This window comes from Myxocyprinus asiaticus, chromosome 14 (genome assembly GCF_019703515.2).
Source record: "Myxocyprinus asiaticus isolate MX2 ecotype Aquarium Trade chromosome 14, UBuf_Myxa_2, whole genome shotgun sequence".
Taxonomy (NCBI): Eukaryota; Metazoa; Chordata; class Actinopteri; order Cypriniformes; family Catostomidae; genus Myxocyprinus; species Myxocyprinus asiaticus.
This window is the reverse complement of record NC_059357.1, coordinates 6,465,074-6,482,744: the sequence shown is the minus strand read 5'-3', so window position 1 is coordinate 6,482,744 and position 17,671 is coordinate 6,465,074. Positions and strand designations below refer to the sequence as shown.

Genomic DNA, 17,671 nt, shown 5'->3' with positions numbered 1-17,671 from the left:
GAGATCACATTTTTCCCCATTCTGATGGTTGATGTTAACATTAACTGAAGCTCCTGACCCGTATCTGCATGATTTTATGCACTGCACTGCTGCCACACGATTGGCTGATTAGATAATCGCATGGATGATTGTTGGTGTCAGACGGGCTGGTTTGAGTATTTCTGTAACTGCTGATCTCCTGGGATTTTCACACACAACAGTCTCTAGAATTTATTCAGAATGGTGCCAAAAACAAAAAACATCCAGTGAGCGGCAGTTCTGCAGATCGAAATGTCTTGTTGATGAGAGAGTTCAACAGAGAATGACCAGAATGGTTCAAACAGATAAAGTCTACAGTAACTCTGATAACTGCTCTGTACAATTGTGGTGAGAAGAATATCATCTCAGAATGCTATTTTAAGATGCGGTTTGGCGCTGTTTTGGCGGCACGAGGGGGACCTACACCGTATTAGGCAGCTGGTTTTAATTGTACTGCATTTTATGAGTTTGACTAAACAAGACAAATGTAATAAAGTAATTTTAACAAAACCTGTAGTATTACATCAACAACCAATCAAGGTAGATCATAATATTACATGCATTTAATACTTGCTATATTTTAATCAATTCTGACTGCTCAGCAATAGAAGATGGGTCACTTTACAAATTAATGCACATTGTTATTACTCACAAAATTTCAAAATGTCTACTTACTTTGAAAAAGAGCATTGATCCTATAGGTTAAAGAAGTTAATAAGGTATAGTCACACGTTTACTTCCGTGTGTGGTTAGCACAGCAAAGCATCTGTGCTGTTGCAAAGTAAATGTGAGAAGCTCAACCTGTCTGACTTGACTTCCCTAAAACATCTATTTGCATGGATAATGCACGCGGACTAAAGTGGACAGACAGGTATCTCAGCGGCGATCGAAACACCTGAACACATACAACCTAAAAGTAGGGGTGGGCGAATCGACAGTAAAGTATTGATACTTACGATACTGATGTGGTATCAAGAATATCGATCCCTTCATAAAAATTCTCGATTCTGAATTTTTATTTAAATTTTTTATTATTATTATTATTATTATTATTATTTTTAAACAAGTGATCTCATTATTTAGATAACATGAATATTAATGCATCTCATAAGCTTCGAAGTGGAAAAAAAAAATAAGGCACCGGAACTATTTTTTCTTCCGCTTATCTTGACGCACAGAAAGTTTTTAATACACTTGCAGTCAAAGCGCTCGTTTAAAGAGGGAGCAGTGTTTTCCTGAATTAATGACAGAAAAACAGCATCTGGAGTTATTCAGACAAAGTAATCACAAATCTAGATGTGACATGTATTATAATGGTCTTGCTTGACAATTTTTTACAGGTTATAGTTGTTAAAACATTGATAATGATCTTTAATCCTCGTTAATGATACCCTCATGAAAACTACCCATGGATTTACTGTAGTAATATTGTATTAACCATGACTAGTAACCACGACTGTATAGTTTTTTCTTTCTTTTTGGCAGTAACCAAGGATTTGATACAATTAACCATGGTTATACTACAGCATTACTGTAGTATCCATATGGTAACTTGGTTTAATTAATAGTAACCATATAATAATATATATGGTTCATTTTTAGGTTTTACAGTATCTCACAGAAGCGAGTGCACCCCTCACATATTTACTCACTTTTGTTGCCAGCGGTTTAGACATTAATGGCTGTGTGTTAAGTAATTTTGAGGGGACAGCAAATTTACACTGTTATACAAGCTGTACACTCACTACTTTACATTGTAGCAAAGTGTCATTTCTTCAGTGTTGTCACATGAAAAGATATAATAAAATATTTACTAAAATGTGAGGGGTGTACTCACTTCTGTGAGATACTGTATATGTGGCTTATACTTACTAATTTTTAAAGGGTAAACAAAGCAGCCTAATAATTTTCTGTTTAGGCCCATATATATATATATATGTAAAGGAATAGTTCACCCAAAAATGAAAATTTGCTGATAATTTACTCACCCTCAGGCCATCCAAGATGTATATGTTCATCAGAACAGGATTTAAGATTTTTAGGAAAGTATCCCAGGTTTTTTAGCTTCATCCAATGCAAGTGAATGGACACCGATTTTTGACGGTCCAAAAAGCACACTTAGTCAGCATCAAAGTAATCCGCACGACTCCCGCCGATCAAGTAATGCCTTCTGAAGTGAATCGATACGTTTGTGTGAAAAACGAATCGCTAATTAAAACTTTATTAACTTTAAAATATTGCTTCCTGTAAACTCTGAATGCCTCACGTCGCTGTTGCGTGACGTTATCATGTTGGCGCGTTCACACGAGAATTCAGCAGTTCCGCTCTGTTTACCACAGAGGAACGTACTTCACACGAGAGTTAGGTCAATTCAAACAGCTACAGAGAGCGGGCGGAAGCGCCGATTTAAAGTTAAAAACTTTTTAATTAGCGATTTGTTTTTCACACAAACATATCGATTAACTTCGGTAGGCATTACTTGAGTGTGGATTACTTTGATGCTGACTAAGTGTGCTTTTTGGACCGTCAAAAATTGGTGTCCATTCACTTGCATTGGATGAAGCTAAAAACCTGGGATAATCTCCTAAAAATAAATAGATTCTCTATGGGGTTCAGGTCTGGTGAGTTTGCTGGCCAGTCAAGCACACCAACACCATGGTCATTTAACCAACTTTTGGTGCTTTTGGCAGTGTGGGCAGGTGCCAAATCCTGCTGGAAAATGAAATCAGCATCTTTAAAAAGCTGGTCAGCAGAAGAAAGCATGAAGTGCTCCAAAATTTCTTGGTAAACGGGTGCAGTGACTTTGGTTTTCAAAAAACACAATGGACCAACACCAGCAGATGACATTGCACCCCAAATCATCACAGACTGTGGAAACTTAACACTGGACTTCAAGCAACTTGGGCTATGAGCTTCTCCACCCTTCCTCCAGACTCTAGGACCTTGGTTTCCAAATGAAATACAAAACTTGCTCTCATCTGAAAAGAGGACTTTGGACCACTGGGCAACAGTCCAGTTCTTCTTCTCCTTAGACCAGGTAAGACGCCTCTGACGTTGTCTGTGGTTCAGGAGTGATTTAACAAGAGGAATACGACAACTGTAGCCAAATTCCTTGACATGTCTGTGTGTGGTGGCAAATTCTTGAATCGATTTTGCTTGACAATCCTCATAAGGCTGCGGTTCTCTCGGTTGGTTGTGCATCTTTTTCTTCCACACTTTTTCCTTCCACTCCACTTTCTGTTAACATGCTTGGATACAGCACTCTGTGAACAGCCAGCTTCTTTGGCAATGAATGTTTGTGGCTTACACTCCTTGTGAAGGGTGTCAATGATTGTCTTCCGGACAACTGTCAGATCAGCAGTCTTCCCCATGATTGTGTAGCCTAGTGAACCAAACTGAGAGACCATTTTGAAGGCTCAGGAAACCTTTGCAGGTGTTTTGAGTTGATTAGCTGTTTGGCATGTCACCATATTCTAATTTTTTGAGATAGTGAATTGGTGGGTTTTTGTTAAATGTGAGCCAAAATCATCATAATTAAAAGAACCAAAGACTTAAACTACTTCAGTCTGTGTGCATTGAATTTATTTAATACACGAGTTTCACAATTTGAGTTGAATTACTGAAATAAATGAACTTTTCCACAACATTCTAATTTATTGAGATGCACCTGTATGTGGTACCGCCCATCCCTATCTGAAAGTGACAGTAAAGTGCGCGTCACATCGAAGCTTTACGGCGCTTTTTGAGGCAGCTGACTTGATGATTTCAGTAATGGCTTAAACGAAAGCATGGTACTAAGCTAATAAATAAACTAAAAAACACTGATTAACTAATAACATGGTCTCGGAACAGTTCTAAAGGCATTTTATTTTCATCCTACCTCCTTATACAGCCTCAGAAGGCAGCGTTTTCCCGCATTCGGACGCAGCCTGAGTTACCGTAATATGTCGTATATATGGTAATTCCAAAATGAGTATCAATTCCCAGCTCACTCCGAAGGGCAGAGCCCTTGGAATGGGCATTATTTTTTTATTTTTATTTTATTTTTTCCATGTTGAATATTCATTCTTGACTGATATACTACTTGGTATTTCGATACCTGGGATACTTTCAAAATGTATTTGCAGCTTGATGAAATCACATTGCTTAGGTTTAAATTGTAATAATCCTCAGAAATACGACATGAAGTGCCTTAAAGATGCCTTGAATACCGTTATCGTATAGTTGCTTTATATTCAAATGTCTAAAATCTTCTTTCGTCTGCCTTTTAAAATTCTTTATTGCACAAACTGGGAGGGACGTTAAATGTGCTAAAGCGTGACAAGACACTTGCCTCTTAGTAAGCTGTAGTTACGTTAGCGTTCCGACAAGCCACGCCTCTGACTTGACCAGTGTTTGCTATGATTGGTCAGGGCTTCTTTCAGGCAATCTGTGATTAGACAGTTGAAAACTCGTTCATGCATTCCTACCAATCACAGCAAAGGGCGGGGCCTGTCCGAAAACGTTGTACACAATGGCGTCGCATTTCAGCGGAGTACTGCAACTTACAGATCTGGATGATTTTATTACTCCGTCTCAGGTTAAATGTCTATTTCTGTCAGTTATATTAAAAAGTTACATTACTATACATTCCAAATGTTTACTTTAGCTTCGCTTGATGTGTCAGGAAAAAAGGGTTACTTACCGAGCCCATAAGAGCAGACATAAGAATGTAACTAGTAGATCACTACATTTTGGAGTGTTTTGAAGTGTCACGTGCTTCCGGCAATTTATTTCTAAAAATGTTCAGATCCTGTAAATGCATAGCATCAATTATACTTGCTTATTTAGAGCTCTTTAAGGTACAGAGAGTAGAGGTCGACCGATAGTGAATTTTGCCGATACCGATAACTAAAGTGGTGGGAAAGGCCGATAACTGATTAATCAGCTCATAGTTTTTAAAAATGGATTTAAAATCTCATTCTTTCTTTATTATGGCAGGCAAAGGCAAAGAGTCCAAAATTAATACATTCCCAGATGCAGTTTTTTTTTTTTTTTCAACCAAAATCCCAATAATAACCAGAAAAAAATTCAGATTTGGTATATAATGTGGGACTTTTAAGTATAAACAAACTTGAAACACACAGGGACTCTTATTTTGGAATTATGAAATGGTGAAAAAACTATCGGCAACTATCGACAAATTTTTGCAGATATCCGATAGTTCCAAAAAGCAACTATCGGCACCGATTAATCGGTAAAACCGATATATCAGTCTACCTTTAACAGAGAGTTACTCTGTCTCAAAACCCAGTGTGCTCCCTACCTAGACAGCATTTGTGAGCCACTGGGTCAGTTTGAGTGCGTTGGGTTTTGGAGTATAAATTCATTTTATTTCAATTTTCATAGGAATGTGTGAAGCCAGTGAAGGTGGAGAAGAAACAGGGAAGATCTGTGGCCAAAATTCAAATAGAAGATGATGGCAGTTATTTTCAGGTCCAGCAGGTGAGTAGAAATCATGTGACATTTATTTAGAGTCAGTATTGTACGGTTGTGTCTATTTTACACAAGAAACTTCTAAATTCAATATTGTTTTTCTGATAGAGTAGTCATTTTATTTTTCTTTGTTGTAAATTTGATGATGGTAAGAACATTTTTTAAATAGTGTCTATTTTTTCTCTGTCAAGCATGTTTGTGCTTTAGACAGGAAATCAGATATTTGCTCTTTTAACAGGATGGCCAAAGGCAAAAGTTGGAGAAGGCAAAGATTACTCTAAATGACTGCCTCGCATGCAGTGGCTGCATTACATCTGCAGAAAGTGTCCTTATAACCCAACAGAGTCATGAGGAACTATATCGTGTGCTACGTCATAATAAGGTACATTATGTACATCAAATTTACATTGTTGCTTCACATACCTCAATTTAAAGTCAGCATGAAACAGTGGTCACAACCCATTTTACTGATATAATACTATGCATTTCTGATTGAAACTGGGTATTTAACAAGCAAAAAAACAAAAATGAAGGATGGGTTCCATACCAGAATGAAGCTAGTTAGTTGGAGTGGAGGGGCTGAAAAATGTTAGACAAAGTACACTGAAAAAAAAAAAAAAAAAGAGATTTTGTGGTGAAGTAAATATAGCAGAAAAGATTCCGTACTTTGTACATTGATTGAACAAGTTAGTTAGAACAAGTAAATACAACATTTGTTTTTAATTCAAACTTGTAAAAAAGAATGCTTTAGTTTATAAGTAAATATGATTTATGATTAGCTGTTATTTTTACGAGGCGTCATTGTGTAATAATCCTAAAGTAAATGTCAGTGGTAAATAAAAGATGTAAATTTTACTTAAAGGAATAGTTCACCCAAAAATGAAAATTTGTTGATAATTTACTCACCCTCAGGCCATCCAAGATGTATCTGAGTTTCTTTCTTCATCAAAACAGAATTTAAGACTTTTAGGATTTCATTTCAGGCCTCCTCCTTTAAACAATGCAAGTGAATGTCCTCCATTTTTTGACGGTCCAAAATGCATATTTAGGGTGCATCAAAATAATCCACACTACACCAGTCGACAAATAAAGTTCTTCTGAACGCAAACGATTGATAATATTTTAGAAACAAAACAATACTTATTTACCTTTTAACTACAAATGTTTGCTTCCGTACATCTCTGTGACGTGCGCTCATGAGAGGGATGACGTAAGCTCGTTGGGAAGGTCACGCGTCACGTGGAGGAGGAGTCAGGAAGCGTGTCATTTTTTTACAAGAGAAACTTGCACAAACAAGACCAAGTGCCGTTCACAAACCAAAACAGTCTAAAACAATTAAAAAATATATATATAAAAAAAAAAAAATGTCCAAATAATAATAATAATTAAAAAAAACCCAATGTAAACAATGATGCTCTTCCTGACTCCTCCTCCACGTGACGCGCGACCTTCCCAACGAGTTTACGTCATCCCTCTCATGAGCAGTCACAGAAATGTACGGAAGCGAACATTTGTAGTTAAAAAGTAAATAAGTATTGTATTAAGTATTGTATAAGTATTATAAGTAAAGTCTTCAATTTTGTTTTGATGAAGAAAGAACGTCAGATACATCTTGGATGGCCTGAGGGTGAGTAAATTATCAATAAATTTTCATTGTTGGGTAAACTATTCCTTTAAAGCTGAAGTATGTAATTTCTGCAACACTAGCGCCACCGAATGGAATTGCAAAAATAAACAATGTTTTCAAAACGGCTTTCCGAATGTCTGATGTTGTTCAAGAAGTTTGATAGTCCCAACTCACTCCTTTGGTTGAGTAATGTTGTTGGGATGGGCCACTCAAATCAAACTGGAAATTTTATAACGCCACAGAGACATAATGTTTACAGTTTTTGAGAAAATTAACCTATAAATGGCTTACTTATACAGTAGTTGTCGCTGCATATTAATCTGGAATAGGAGAAAGAATTTTAACACTGAAAATGTTAAACTAAAAACTAAAAAACTGTGTGCAAAAACTTGCGAAATAAACACAAAGTAAATTTTTTATTTTTTTTCAGTGTGTACAAAGATTACGGGAATTTAACATTTTATATCTTTTGAATAATGAATAATTCACCAATAAAACCATCAACATGTCATGTAGTACATGATTTAACATGTTAATAATGAAAGTTCAAAATGTGGAATGTTCTAGTAAAAATTTCATTTAGATTTTATCAAGCTTATTTAAATACCATATACGTCAGATTTGTAAGTAAAAGTTACTGAAATTAAGTTAAATGTATTCTCTTTTACTTCAGTTAATATTATGTCATGAAGTAGATTAAGTAGACTTAATACTCAATTTTATCCCATTAAAATGTACTTAGAAAAACTGTGTGCAAAAACTTTAACCTCATTATTTTTTTCAGTGAACAAAGATTACAGAGATTTAACATTTTATTTCTTTTGAATAACATTCACCAGTGATTCATGCACAATTAGACCAGGAAAATGTATCTAGAAAGTAATTGGGAGGAATTTACCATTAATAAAAAATGGCTGTACAGTATTTTAATATGTTCTACTTTAAATTGCTTTTTGTAATATTGAGGTTTTCTCTCTAAAATTACAACTGCAACATGTGTCTCTAAGCAGCAGGTTAGCAGTAGTGAGCAGAAAGTGGTGGTGGTGTCTGTATCGCCACAGTCAAGAGCTTCACTCGCTGCACACTACGGTCTCAGCAGCAGTGAGGTCGCTCTTAGACTCACCAGCTTCCTGAAGAACTTGGGTGAGAAGAGAAAAAAAACAGTTTTTGCTTGGAATTTATGTTACGGGTCATAAACTTACTAAGAGATCAGATAACTTGCATGGAAATGCTATTCTGATTTTTTTTTTTAGGTGTTCATCATGTGTTCGAAACCGGCTTCAGTCGGTCTTTCAGTCTGTTAGAGAGCCAGAGAGAGTTTCTAGAGCGATTCAATCGGAAGGACGTGGATAAGAAAGCCTTACCAATGCTGGCGTCTGCCTGTCCAGGTAATCTTTTTTCAGCCCTTACATATCCTAAACATATATATATATATATATATATATATAGTACTGTGCAGAAGTTTTAGGCACATAAGATGCTTCACAAAAACATTTGTCTAAAGATGGTTATTTATATTTTCAGCTTTAGTGTGTCAGTAGAAAATATACATTTTAGACTCCCAAACATTTCTTTTGCAAATAGAATTGAATAGAAGAACAGGGAGCCCTGCAACAAATGGCATGGTCCCCACAAAACCCCCACTGAACATCGATGTCAGTCTGAGATTACATAAAGAGACAGAAGCAATTGAGACAGACTAAATAGACAGAAGAACTGTGGCGAATTCTCCAAGAAGCTTGGAACATCCTATCTGCCAACAACCAAGAAAAACTGTGTCCAGGTGTACCTAGGAGAATTGGGGCTGTTTTAAAGGTAAAGGTGGTCACACTGAATATTGATTTAGCTTTTTTTATGTTTACTGGACTTGTATGACATTAAGTGATAAATGAAAACTATTTATGTCATTATTTTTGAAGACATCCTCACTATGCAACATTTTTCACAAGCACCTAAAACCTTTGCACAGTACTGTGTAAGTGTGTGTGTATATATATACTGTATATAAATATATATGTTTAGGATATGTAACCTCTGGAATGTGGTCAAGAGGAAGATGGATGGCCACAAGCCATCAAACGAAGCCGAGCTGCTTGAATTTTTGCGCCAGGAGTGGCATAAATTCACCCAACAGCAATGTGAAAGACTGGTAGAGAGCATGCCAAGACGCATGAAAGCTGTGACTGAAAATCAGGGTTTCTGAACTCTTCCTAACTTAAAACATTAGGATTGTGTTGTTTAAAAATGAATATGAACTTGTTTTCTTTGCATTATTCAAGGTTATTTTGACCAGTTGTCATTTTCTGCAAATAAATGCTCTAAATGACAATATTTTTATTTGAAATTTGGGAGAAATTTTGCCAGTACTTTAAAGAATAAAACAAAAATGTTCATTTTACTCCAACACATACCTATAAATAGTAAATCCAGAGAAACTGATAATTTTGCAGTGGTCTCTTAATTTTTTCCAGAGCATATATAAATACACCTATGCAGCAAAACATTATGACCACTCAAAGGTGAAGCAAATAACGTTAATAATCTCCTAACAAGGCCACATGTCAAGGTCTGGGTAGATTAGAGGGTAAGTGAACAATCAGTTCTCGTAGTCAAAGTGTTGAATGCAGGAGTAAAGACCAGAGCGACTTTGACAAGGGCCAAATTGTTATGGCCAGACCACTGGATCAGAGCATCTGTGGGGTGCTTCCCGGTCAGCAGTGGTGAGTATCTACTGACAGCTGTCTGAGGAGGGACAAACCGGCGACAGGGTGTTGAGTGCCCAAGGCTCATCGAAGCACGAGGACAATGAAGGCTATCCCGTCTGGTCCAAACTGACAGAAGGTTTACTGTGGCACAAGTCACAGAAAATGCTAATGATGGTTACAGGAGGAATGTGTCATAATACACAGTGTATCGCACCCTGCTGCGTATGGGGCTACGTAGCCAGAGACCGGTCAGAGTGCCCATGATGACCCCTGTCCACCATCGAAAGTGCCTACAATGGGCATGCGAGCATTGAAACTGGACCTTGGAGCAGTGGAAGAAGGTCGCTTGGTCCGATGAGTCCCATTTTCTTTTACATCACATGGACGGCCGTGTACGTGTGCAGCATTTACCTGGGGAAGTGATGGCACCAGGATGCACTGTGGGAAGATGACATGCCGTTGGAGGGAGTGTGATGCTCTGGGCAATGTTCTGCTGGGAAACCCTGGGTGGATGTCAATTTGACACGTGCCACCTATCTAAACATCGTTGCAGACCAGGTACTGATGGCAGTGGCCTCTTTCAGCAGGATAATGCATCCTGCCACACTGCACATATTGTACGGGAATGGTTTGAGGAATATGATGAAGAGTTCAAGATGTTGCCCTGGCCTCCAAATTCCTCTTATGGCTTTGCATCCGATTGAGCATCTGTGGGATGTGCTGGACCAACAAGTCCGATCTACGGCGGCTTCACCTCGTAACTTACAGAACTTGAAGGATCTACTGCTAATGTCTTGGTGCCAGATACCACAGGACACCTTCATGGGTCTTGTAGAGTCCATGCCTCGGCGGGCCGGTGCTGTTTTGGCGGCACGCGGAGGACCAACAGCGTATTAGGCAGGTGGTCATAATGTTTTGGCTAATAAGAGCATATATGTAGATAGCTCTGCAAAAAGTTTTCTTACTTTTATTTTCTGCCATGTTTGGTAGTGTGTTTTATTATGGGACCAAGCCATCCGACTTAACATCTGTTCCCTGCTGAGATTTTATTCTTGTTAAGTGACCTTCTTGTTAAATGTTCATTCAGGGTGGATTTGTTATGCTGAGAAGACTCATGGGGAATTTATCCTCCCTTATATCAGTACGACCCGCTCACCTCAGCAGATGATGGGATCTCTAGTCAAGGGTTACTTCGCCGCTCAGAAGGTACTAAAATACAGGTCATAAAAGCCCAGTAAATTTGCATTCCAAATATCGATATTATTATTAACTTTTTCCACTTTAACATTATGGTGATGGGGAAAAAAAATGTCTCTTGACCAAACCTAGGAATTTAACAACAGTCCCTTAGAAGGTGCAGTTTTCATGCTTTACCCATAATCACCCTTCCTTACTAAAATGTTTTCTGATTTTATAGTAGTAACATTAACTGAGGTATTTTGACATAAATGTTAGTATTATATAAAATAGGCTAACCTTTTAGGTAAAATCTATTATACTTTTGTGTATTGAAACTGTGTTGTAATAAATAATGTTTTTAAAGTGTTTAGGCTACTGTTGTATTCATAAATACTATAATTTGTTTTTTGAAAGACTAACTACATTGACCTAACCACAGAAATAGGGAGCCATTATGGTCTTATATGCTTATGGCTTTGCATTGTACATAGATATTAGGAAATAAACTAAAACAATGCATTTGGGGATTTGGCGACAGTTCTCTTAAGTCAGTTGAAGATGAATGAGAAACATTCTGTGAAATGTTGCAGTATATTGTAGTTTTGAATTGAATTTATATATCGATATTATATCGTATCGCTATTTACCTTGTGATTCCCACCCCTAGAGAAAAAAACAAACGTTTATTTACATGGAAAAAAATCCCAGATTTTCAGTGTGGTCATAGACTTTTGGACCCCACTTTTTAAACTTCTGTTCAGAGAGCAAGAAACTGTCTTTGTGACAAATGCCTCTCACAATTTAAGCCAGTGTTTCCTTTTGTACCTTTAAACTGTTTGATGCAATATCTACAACCATGTCCATGTGGATCTGCAATATAAATCCTCTGCTTTGATAGGGAGTTTCACCACAGAACATCTACCATGTGACTGTGATGCCTTGCTATGATAAGAAGTTGGAGGCCTCAAGACCAGACTTCTACCTGAGCAAGTATGAGACTAGAGAGGTGGACTGTGTCATCACTTCAGGTGTGTTAATGTAAAATCATTAAAAGGATGAACTAAGTGAAATGTGTTGCAAGAATGTGGCTCAGCCCCTCATCTGTGTGGTTTGTTCACAGGTGAAGTTCTGAAGATGTTGGAAGAGCAGAATGTTTTTTTGAGGGACGTGGAACCGGCACCTCTAGACTCAATGTGAGTTCTGAATGATAAAAAAGTTATAATACATGACCCCTTTAAGGAGAAAACACATGGGAATTTCTTGGTGTGTATGTGTGTTTTTTTTTTTTTTGTTGTTGTTGTTTTTTTTCTCCTCCCAATTTGGAATGCCCAATTCCCAATGTGCTTTTAAGTCCTCGTGGTCGCTTAGTGATTTGCCTCAGTCCGGGTGGTGGAGGACGAATCCCAGTTGCCTCCCCGTCTTAGAGAGTCAACCCGTGCATCTTATCACGTGGCTTGTTGAGCGTGTTGCCAAGGAGACATAGCACGTGTGGAGGCTTCACGCCACGAACTCGCCACGCACTCCACCGAGAACGAACCACATTATAGTGACCACGAGGAGTTTACCCCATGTGACTCTACCCTCCCTAGCAACCGGGCCAATTTGGTTGCTTAGGAGACCTGGCTGGAGTCACTCAGCACGCCCTGGGATTCGAACTAGCGAGCTAGCGAACTCCAGGGTTGGTAGCCAGCGTATTTTACCACTGAGCTACGCAGGCCCCATTATGTGTGTTGCTTTAGGTTCAGTAATGTATGTGGAGAGGAGTTGCTGAGTCATGCAGGAAGTGGATCAGGAGGGTATCTTCATCACATATGCAAACATGCAGCCAAACAACTCTTCGGGGTTGAAATAGAGGAACTTACATACAAGACAATGAAGTAAGTCTGAATTGACCCATTAAAATGTTTTAGAATTTTTAGCATAATACTAAGTTTTTGTGCGCGCACCATGGTAATCGTGCATTTTTTTTTGTACATGTATCGTAGTAATACCACTGTATACTTTGAAGAACTTGGGAGTACTTGTAAATACTATGGTATATGAAAAAGTAATCGTTCAGTACTGTTGTATAGACCAATCCCACTGTTTACAAACATTGCAGTGCATGCGCAGTAAGCGGTGGCAGAAAGCCGGCAAACTGTTGTGTTAGATTTGACAGATTAGTCGGCTAGCACTAGCTAGTTCCTCTGAATATTGCTAAAAGATAATATTGAATAAAATTAGCCTTCAGGTTTGGGTACAATATTGCAAGTAACATAGCTAGTTATAATAATCCATTAAATGAAATTCCGAGTTAATAACATGCCTGTAACATGCCTGCAATAAAATGTTTGCTGAAAAGCCGAGTTGGAAATGAGGGCCATTCTAAAACGCTTAACGTAAAAAACGCTTAACATGGCTTAATGTACTAAAACAGTAATATTTGAACACCAAATTCAGTATGCATGTTACTGATGATGCATACTATGTACAGAGAAGCAGATGAGCCCAGAATCTGAACGCAATGCGCAAGTTGCACGTTAAGCGATTTCCTCCCATAGAAAACCGTTATAAAGAAAACGCTTAATGTAGCTTAATGTACTAAAACAGTGATATTTGAACACCAAATTCAGTATGCACGTTATTATAGTACATTAAGCCACGTTAAGCATTTTCTTTATGACGAGTTTTCTATGGGAGGAAAACACTTAACGTGCAACTTTGCGTGTTAATTCTGGGCTCATCTGCTTCTCTGTATATAGTATGAATCATTAATAAGATGCATACAGAATTTGGTCTTTAAATATCACTGTTTTAGTACACTAAGCCACGTTAAGCGTTTTTCATGTTAAGCATTTTTGGATGTCCCGGAAATGATCTCTTCAGTCCAGTCAGATCTGTTGATGGAATCTGATAAAAGTGAAGCCCTTGGTTTTTTCCATTGCGATTTGACAGCCAACAGCGCAGCACAAAATTTAGTTTAGCTTAACCAGACCTTTTAAAGGTAACGGCTAACATTTGAGGACTGTTGGGTTAGCTAACTACAGGTTTGGTTTACTGTTCGCACCAGTCTTTTTTGCTACCACTTCCAGTTCTGACAAATTATTGGTTTATTATACATCATGGTATGCATTACCATGGTCAACCGATTTTGCAGATACCGATAACTACAGGCAAAAGTTTTCTACGATTAAATGTCAGGATTTGTGAAAAACTGAGTTTAAATGTATTTGGCTAAGGTGTGTGTAAACTTCTGACATATACATATACACTGATGAACCAGACCATCATGACCATCTGCCTAATAAGCTGTTGGTCCTCCACGTACCACCAAAACAGCGCCGACCCGCCAAGGCATGGACTCTGCAAGACCCCTGAAGGTGTCCTGTGGTATCTGGCACCAAGACATTAGCAGCAGATCCTTCAAGTCTTGTAAGTTGCGAGGTGGAGCAGCCATGGATCGGACTTGTTGAGATCTGGGGAATGTGGAGGCCAGGGCAACACCTTGAACTCTTCATCATGTTCCTCAAATCCTTCCTGAACAATTTGTGCAGTGTGGCAGGACGCATTATCCTGCTGAAATAAGCCACTGCCATCAGGGAATACCATTACCATGAAAGGGTGTACCTGGTCTGCAATGATGTTTAGGCAGGTGGCACGTGTCAGAGCACCCCACAGATGCTCTGACCCAGTGGTCTGGCCATAACAATTGGGCCCTTGTCAGAGTTGCTCAGGTCTTTACTCCTGCCCATTTCTCCTGCATTCAACACATTGACTACAAGAACTGATTGTTTGCTTACCATCTAATCTACCCAGACCTTGACATGTGGCCTTGTTAGGAGATGATCAACGTTATTCTCTTCACCTGTGAGTGGTCATAATGTTTTGGCACATCGGTGTATGCATGTATGTGTGTGTGTATATATATATATATATATATATATATATATATATATATATATATATATATATATATATATATATATATATATTTTTTTTTTTTTTTTTTTTTTTTTTTTTTGAGGGGGGGGTATATCTAATCAAAATAGCAAAATATGCATTGAAGTGAGAATAAAAATATGAATAGATATTGTCAATGATAAAAGATTTAGATACAACAAATCCCCGCAAGGTGTCAAGTTCCAGAAAGAAACTATCAGCACCGATTAATCTGTAAAACCGACATATTGGTCTGACTTTAGTATACAGTATATCACTTGATAACATCATCGTAATATGGTAGCACTACATTACTTTTTTAAAGGGAATATTATGCATTTCTTTGTTAAATAGGTCAATTAATTATTTTAATTGATTGTATTTAACAATTCCTTGTAATCCTTCATTTGTATTTGTAATTTTTCTGTTGTTTCTAACAGAAACAAGGACTTCCAGGAAGTGACTCTAGAGAAGGATGGTACAGTTCTGTTGCAGTTTGCTGCTGTCTATGGCTTCCGGAACATTCAGAACCTGGTGCAGAAGCTGAAAAGAGGGAAATCACCTTATCACTTTGTAGAAGTAATGGCATGTCCATCAGGTGAGACGTAAAGAAATTCTGCAAAGTTCTTACAGGGATAGTTCACGCAAAAATTAAAAGTCTTTCATCATTTACTCATCCTCATACCCTCCCAGATGTGTATGACTTTCTTTCTTCTGCTGAACACAAAGAAAGATTTTTAAAAGAATATCTCAGCTCTGTAGGTCCATAAAATGCAAGTCAACAGGGTCCAAAACTTTGAAGCTAAAAAAAGCATAAAAAGGCAGCATAAAAGTAATCCATATAGGGGTTAAATCCATATCTTCAGAAGCGACATAAGTGCGGCAGAGAAACAGTCAATATTTAAGTATATTGTTTACTATAAATCTCCACTTTCACTTTCACATTTTTCTTCTTTTGTTTTTGGTAATTCTCATTGCACATCGCCACCTACTGGGCAGGGAGGAGAATTTATAGTCAAAGAATTTAACTACTGGAGTCTTATCGATTACATTTATGCTCCCTTAATGTGCTTTTTTTGAGCCTAAAAGTTTTGGTTAACATTCACTTGCATTATAGGGACCTACAGAGCTGAAATATTCTTCTAAAAATCCTTGTGTTAAGCAGAAGAAAGTCATACACTTCTGGGATGAAATGAGGCTGAGTAAATGTTGAGAGAATTTTCAACTTTTAACAGTTGTTGATATTTTCTTGAGTGGGACTTGTCCATGCAAAATTCGACATCGATTACTTAGAAAACTATTAGCACATCTCTCCTTGACAAGCCACATTATTTAAGGTATCATTTATGTCTGTAGCACATGTTTAGCTAATATTTGGAGTTAGAGATTTGAACAAACCCCTAGCCCGAAGTATGAGCAATAATAATAGTGATGCTTGCTTTAGCACACACCAAATAAATGACAGTAGGACCTTACTGTTCAGTATTTGAATCCTTTGCTAGAGTACTTTTGAATATCGTCTATTCCAAAATTTGGATAGTGTTTGTTTAGTGGGTCAGTGATATCAATCTGATTCACTAATTTTTTCTTACTTAAATTTTTAGGATGCCTTAATGGCGGAGGGCAGCTCAAGCCGTCATCAGAACAATCCAAAAAGGAGTTGCTTCAGCAGGTAGAAGAATTGTATGGCGCTGAACGCACCTCGACGCCTGAGGAGGACACACGAGTGGCTGAACTTTACCACAGCTGGTTAGAAAGCGTTGGAGAGGAGAAAGCCAGACTGTTACTCCACACACAGTACCACGCAGTAGAAAAAAACACCAGTGGACTCAGTATAAAGTGGTGAAGAGCCTAGATGTTTCTGAGACACTGATTAACAATTTCTGTTGTTTGTTTGGACCTTTCAAAGGAACAGTTCACCCACAAATGAAAATTCTGTCATCATTTACTCACCCTCTTGTTGTTTGAAACCAATATGACTTCCTTTTTTCTGTGGAGTACACAGGAAATGTTAAGCAGAATGTTAGCCTCAGTCACCATGCACATTTTATTGCATTTTTCACTGAAAATAAATGGTGACTACCATTCTGCATATCATATTTAGTGTTCCACTGAAGAAAGATGTAGGGGTTTAAAACAACATGAGGGTTAGTAAATAATGACAGAATTTTAATTTATGGGTGAACTATCCCTTTAAGTCCATCTTTAGCATGGATTTGACACTACACCAGCTTAACACTCATAATCATGTGTTGTACAAATATGGAAATAATTGAACAGACTGATTAAGTATGTTTTCCTCAAGCAAATATTAAAAGCAAATGCTGAAAATGTCTGGTTGGGACATGCTTTTTTTTTTTTTTCATATCAAAGAGGCCTTTGCATATTATTTTAGCCATACATCTTGATAAGACCCACCGTTTGATTTTGTTTTTTTTAACATTGCCATACATTTTCATTTATAGTTTCTTTTTATTATTATTATTATTATCATTTTTTATTTTATTTTTGATGTGTGATACCTGAACATTATGAATGCAAAAGAGTGTCTTGTCTAAAGTGATCCTGCTAGAATTTATGGTTGTATGCACCAAAAACAATATTTTCTGTTTTCTTAAGAATGTATTTTGGTTATGATAATAACATAATTATGTATGTAATCATTCCATGTATATATAACATTTTTCATGTATTTGTGAATTTATTTACTGTTTTCATTTTTTTGTTAATAATAAAGTGCCTGATTTTA

General features: G+C 37.4%; 2 protein-coding genes across 11 annotated transcripts in view; one reads left to right on the top strand and one right to left on the bottom strand.

The window, feature by feature from the left end:
- LOC127451870 (hexosaminidase D-like) overlaps window positions 1-4,765 on the bottom strand; it is a 25,907-nt gene extending 21,142 nt beyond the window's left edge. The window contains exon 1 of one of the 6 annotated variants that reach the window (XM_051716896.1): window positions 4,703-4,765. Coding sequence is in view for 1 of the 6 variants with exons in the window: in XM_051716892.1 (XP_051572852.1) it covers window positions 975-1,011 (37 nt within the window). In the remaining 5 variants the exon portion in view is untranslated. Of the gene's footprint in view, window positions 1-693; window positions 828-974; window positions 1,187-4,702 lie in introns of those variants that run through there. The other 5 variants (XM_051716894.1, XM_051716892.1, XM_051716895.1 and 2 more) reach the window with 5 other exon arrangements.
- On the top strand, window positions 4,498-17,671 carry LOC127451875 (cytosolic Fe-S cluster assembly factor narfl-like). Of its 5 annotated transcripts, none has more exons than XM_051716904.1 (11): window positions 4,498-4,597; window positions 5,407-5,502; window positions 5,732-5,875; window positions 8,131-8,263; window positions 8,374-8,508; window positions 10,913-11,031; window positions 11,903-12,032; window positions 12,125-12,197; window positions 12,744-12,881; window positions 15,363-15,520; window positions 16,527-17,671. In XM_051716904.1, exons 1-11 carry the CDS (start codon window positions 4,532-4,534, stop codon window positions 16,766-16,768), a joined length of 1,434 nt encoding a protein of 477 aa, XP_051572864.1. In that variant the 5' UTR covers window positions 4,498-4,531; the 3' UTR covers window positions 16,769-17,671. The 5 variants fall into 5 exon arrangements, with proteins under 5 accessions (XP_051572864.1, XP_051572863.1, XP_051572865.1 ...); XM_051716903.1 differs by having other exon boundaries at window positions 8,128-8,263; XM_051716907.1 differs by lacking the exon at window positions 4,498-4,597 and adding an exon at window positions 7,087-7,120.

Excerpts from the sequence above, each read along its gene's own strand:
- LOC127451875 (XM_051716903.1), top strand. The coding sequence starts at position 4,532 with ATGGCGTCGCATTTCAGCGGAGTACTGCAACTTACAGATCTGGATGAT. Across the intron at positions 4,598-5,406 it reads ATTTTATTACTCCGTCTCAG|GAATGTGTGAAGCCAGTGAA; the intron begins GTTAAATGTCTA and ends CAATTTTCATAG. Across the intron at positions 11,032-11,902 it reads GTTACTTCGCCGCTCAGAAG|GGAGTTTCACCACAGAACAT; the intron begins GTACTAAAATAC and ends CTGCTTTGATAG.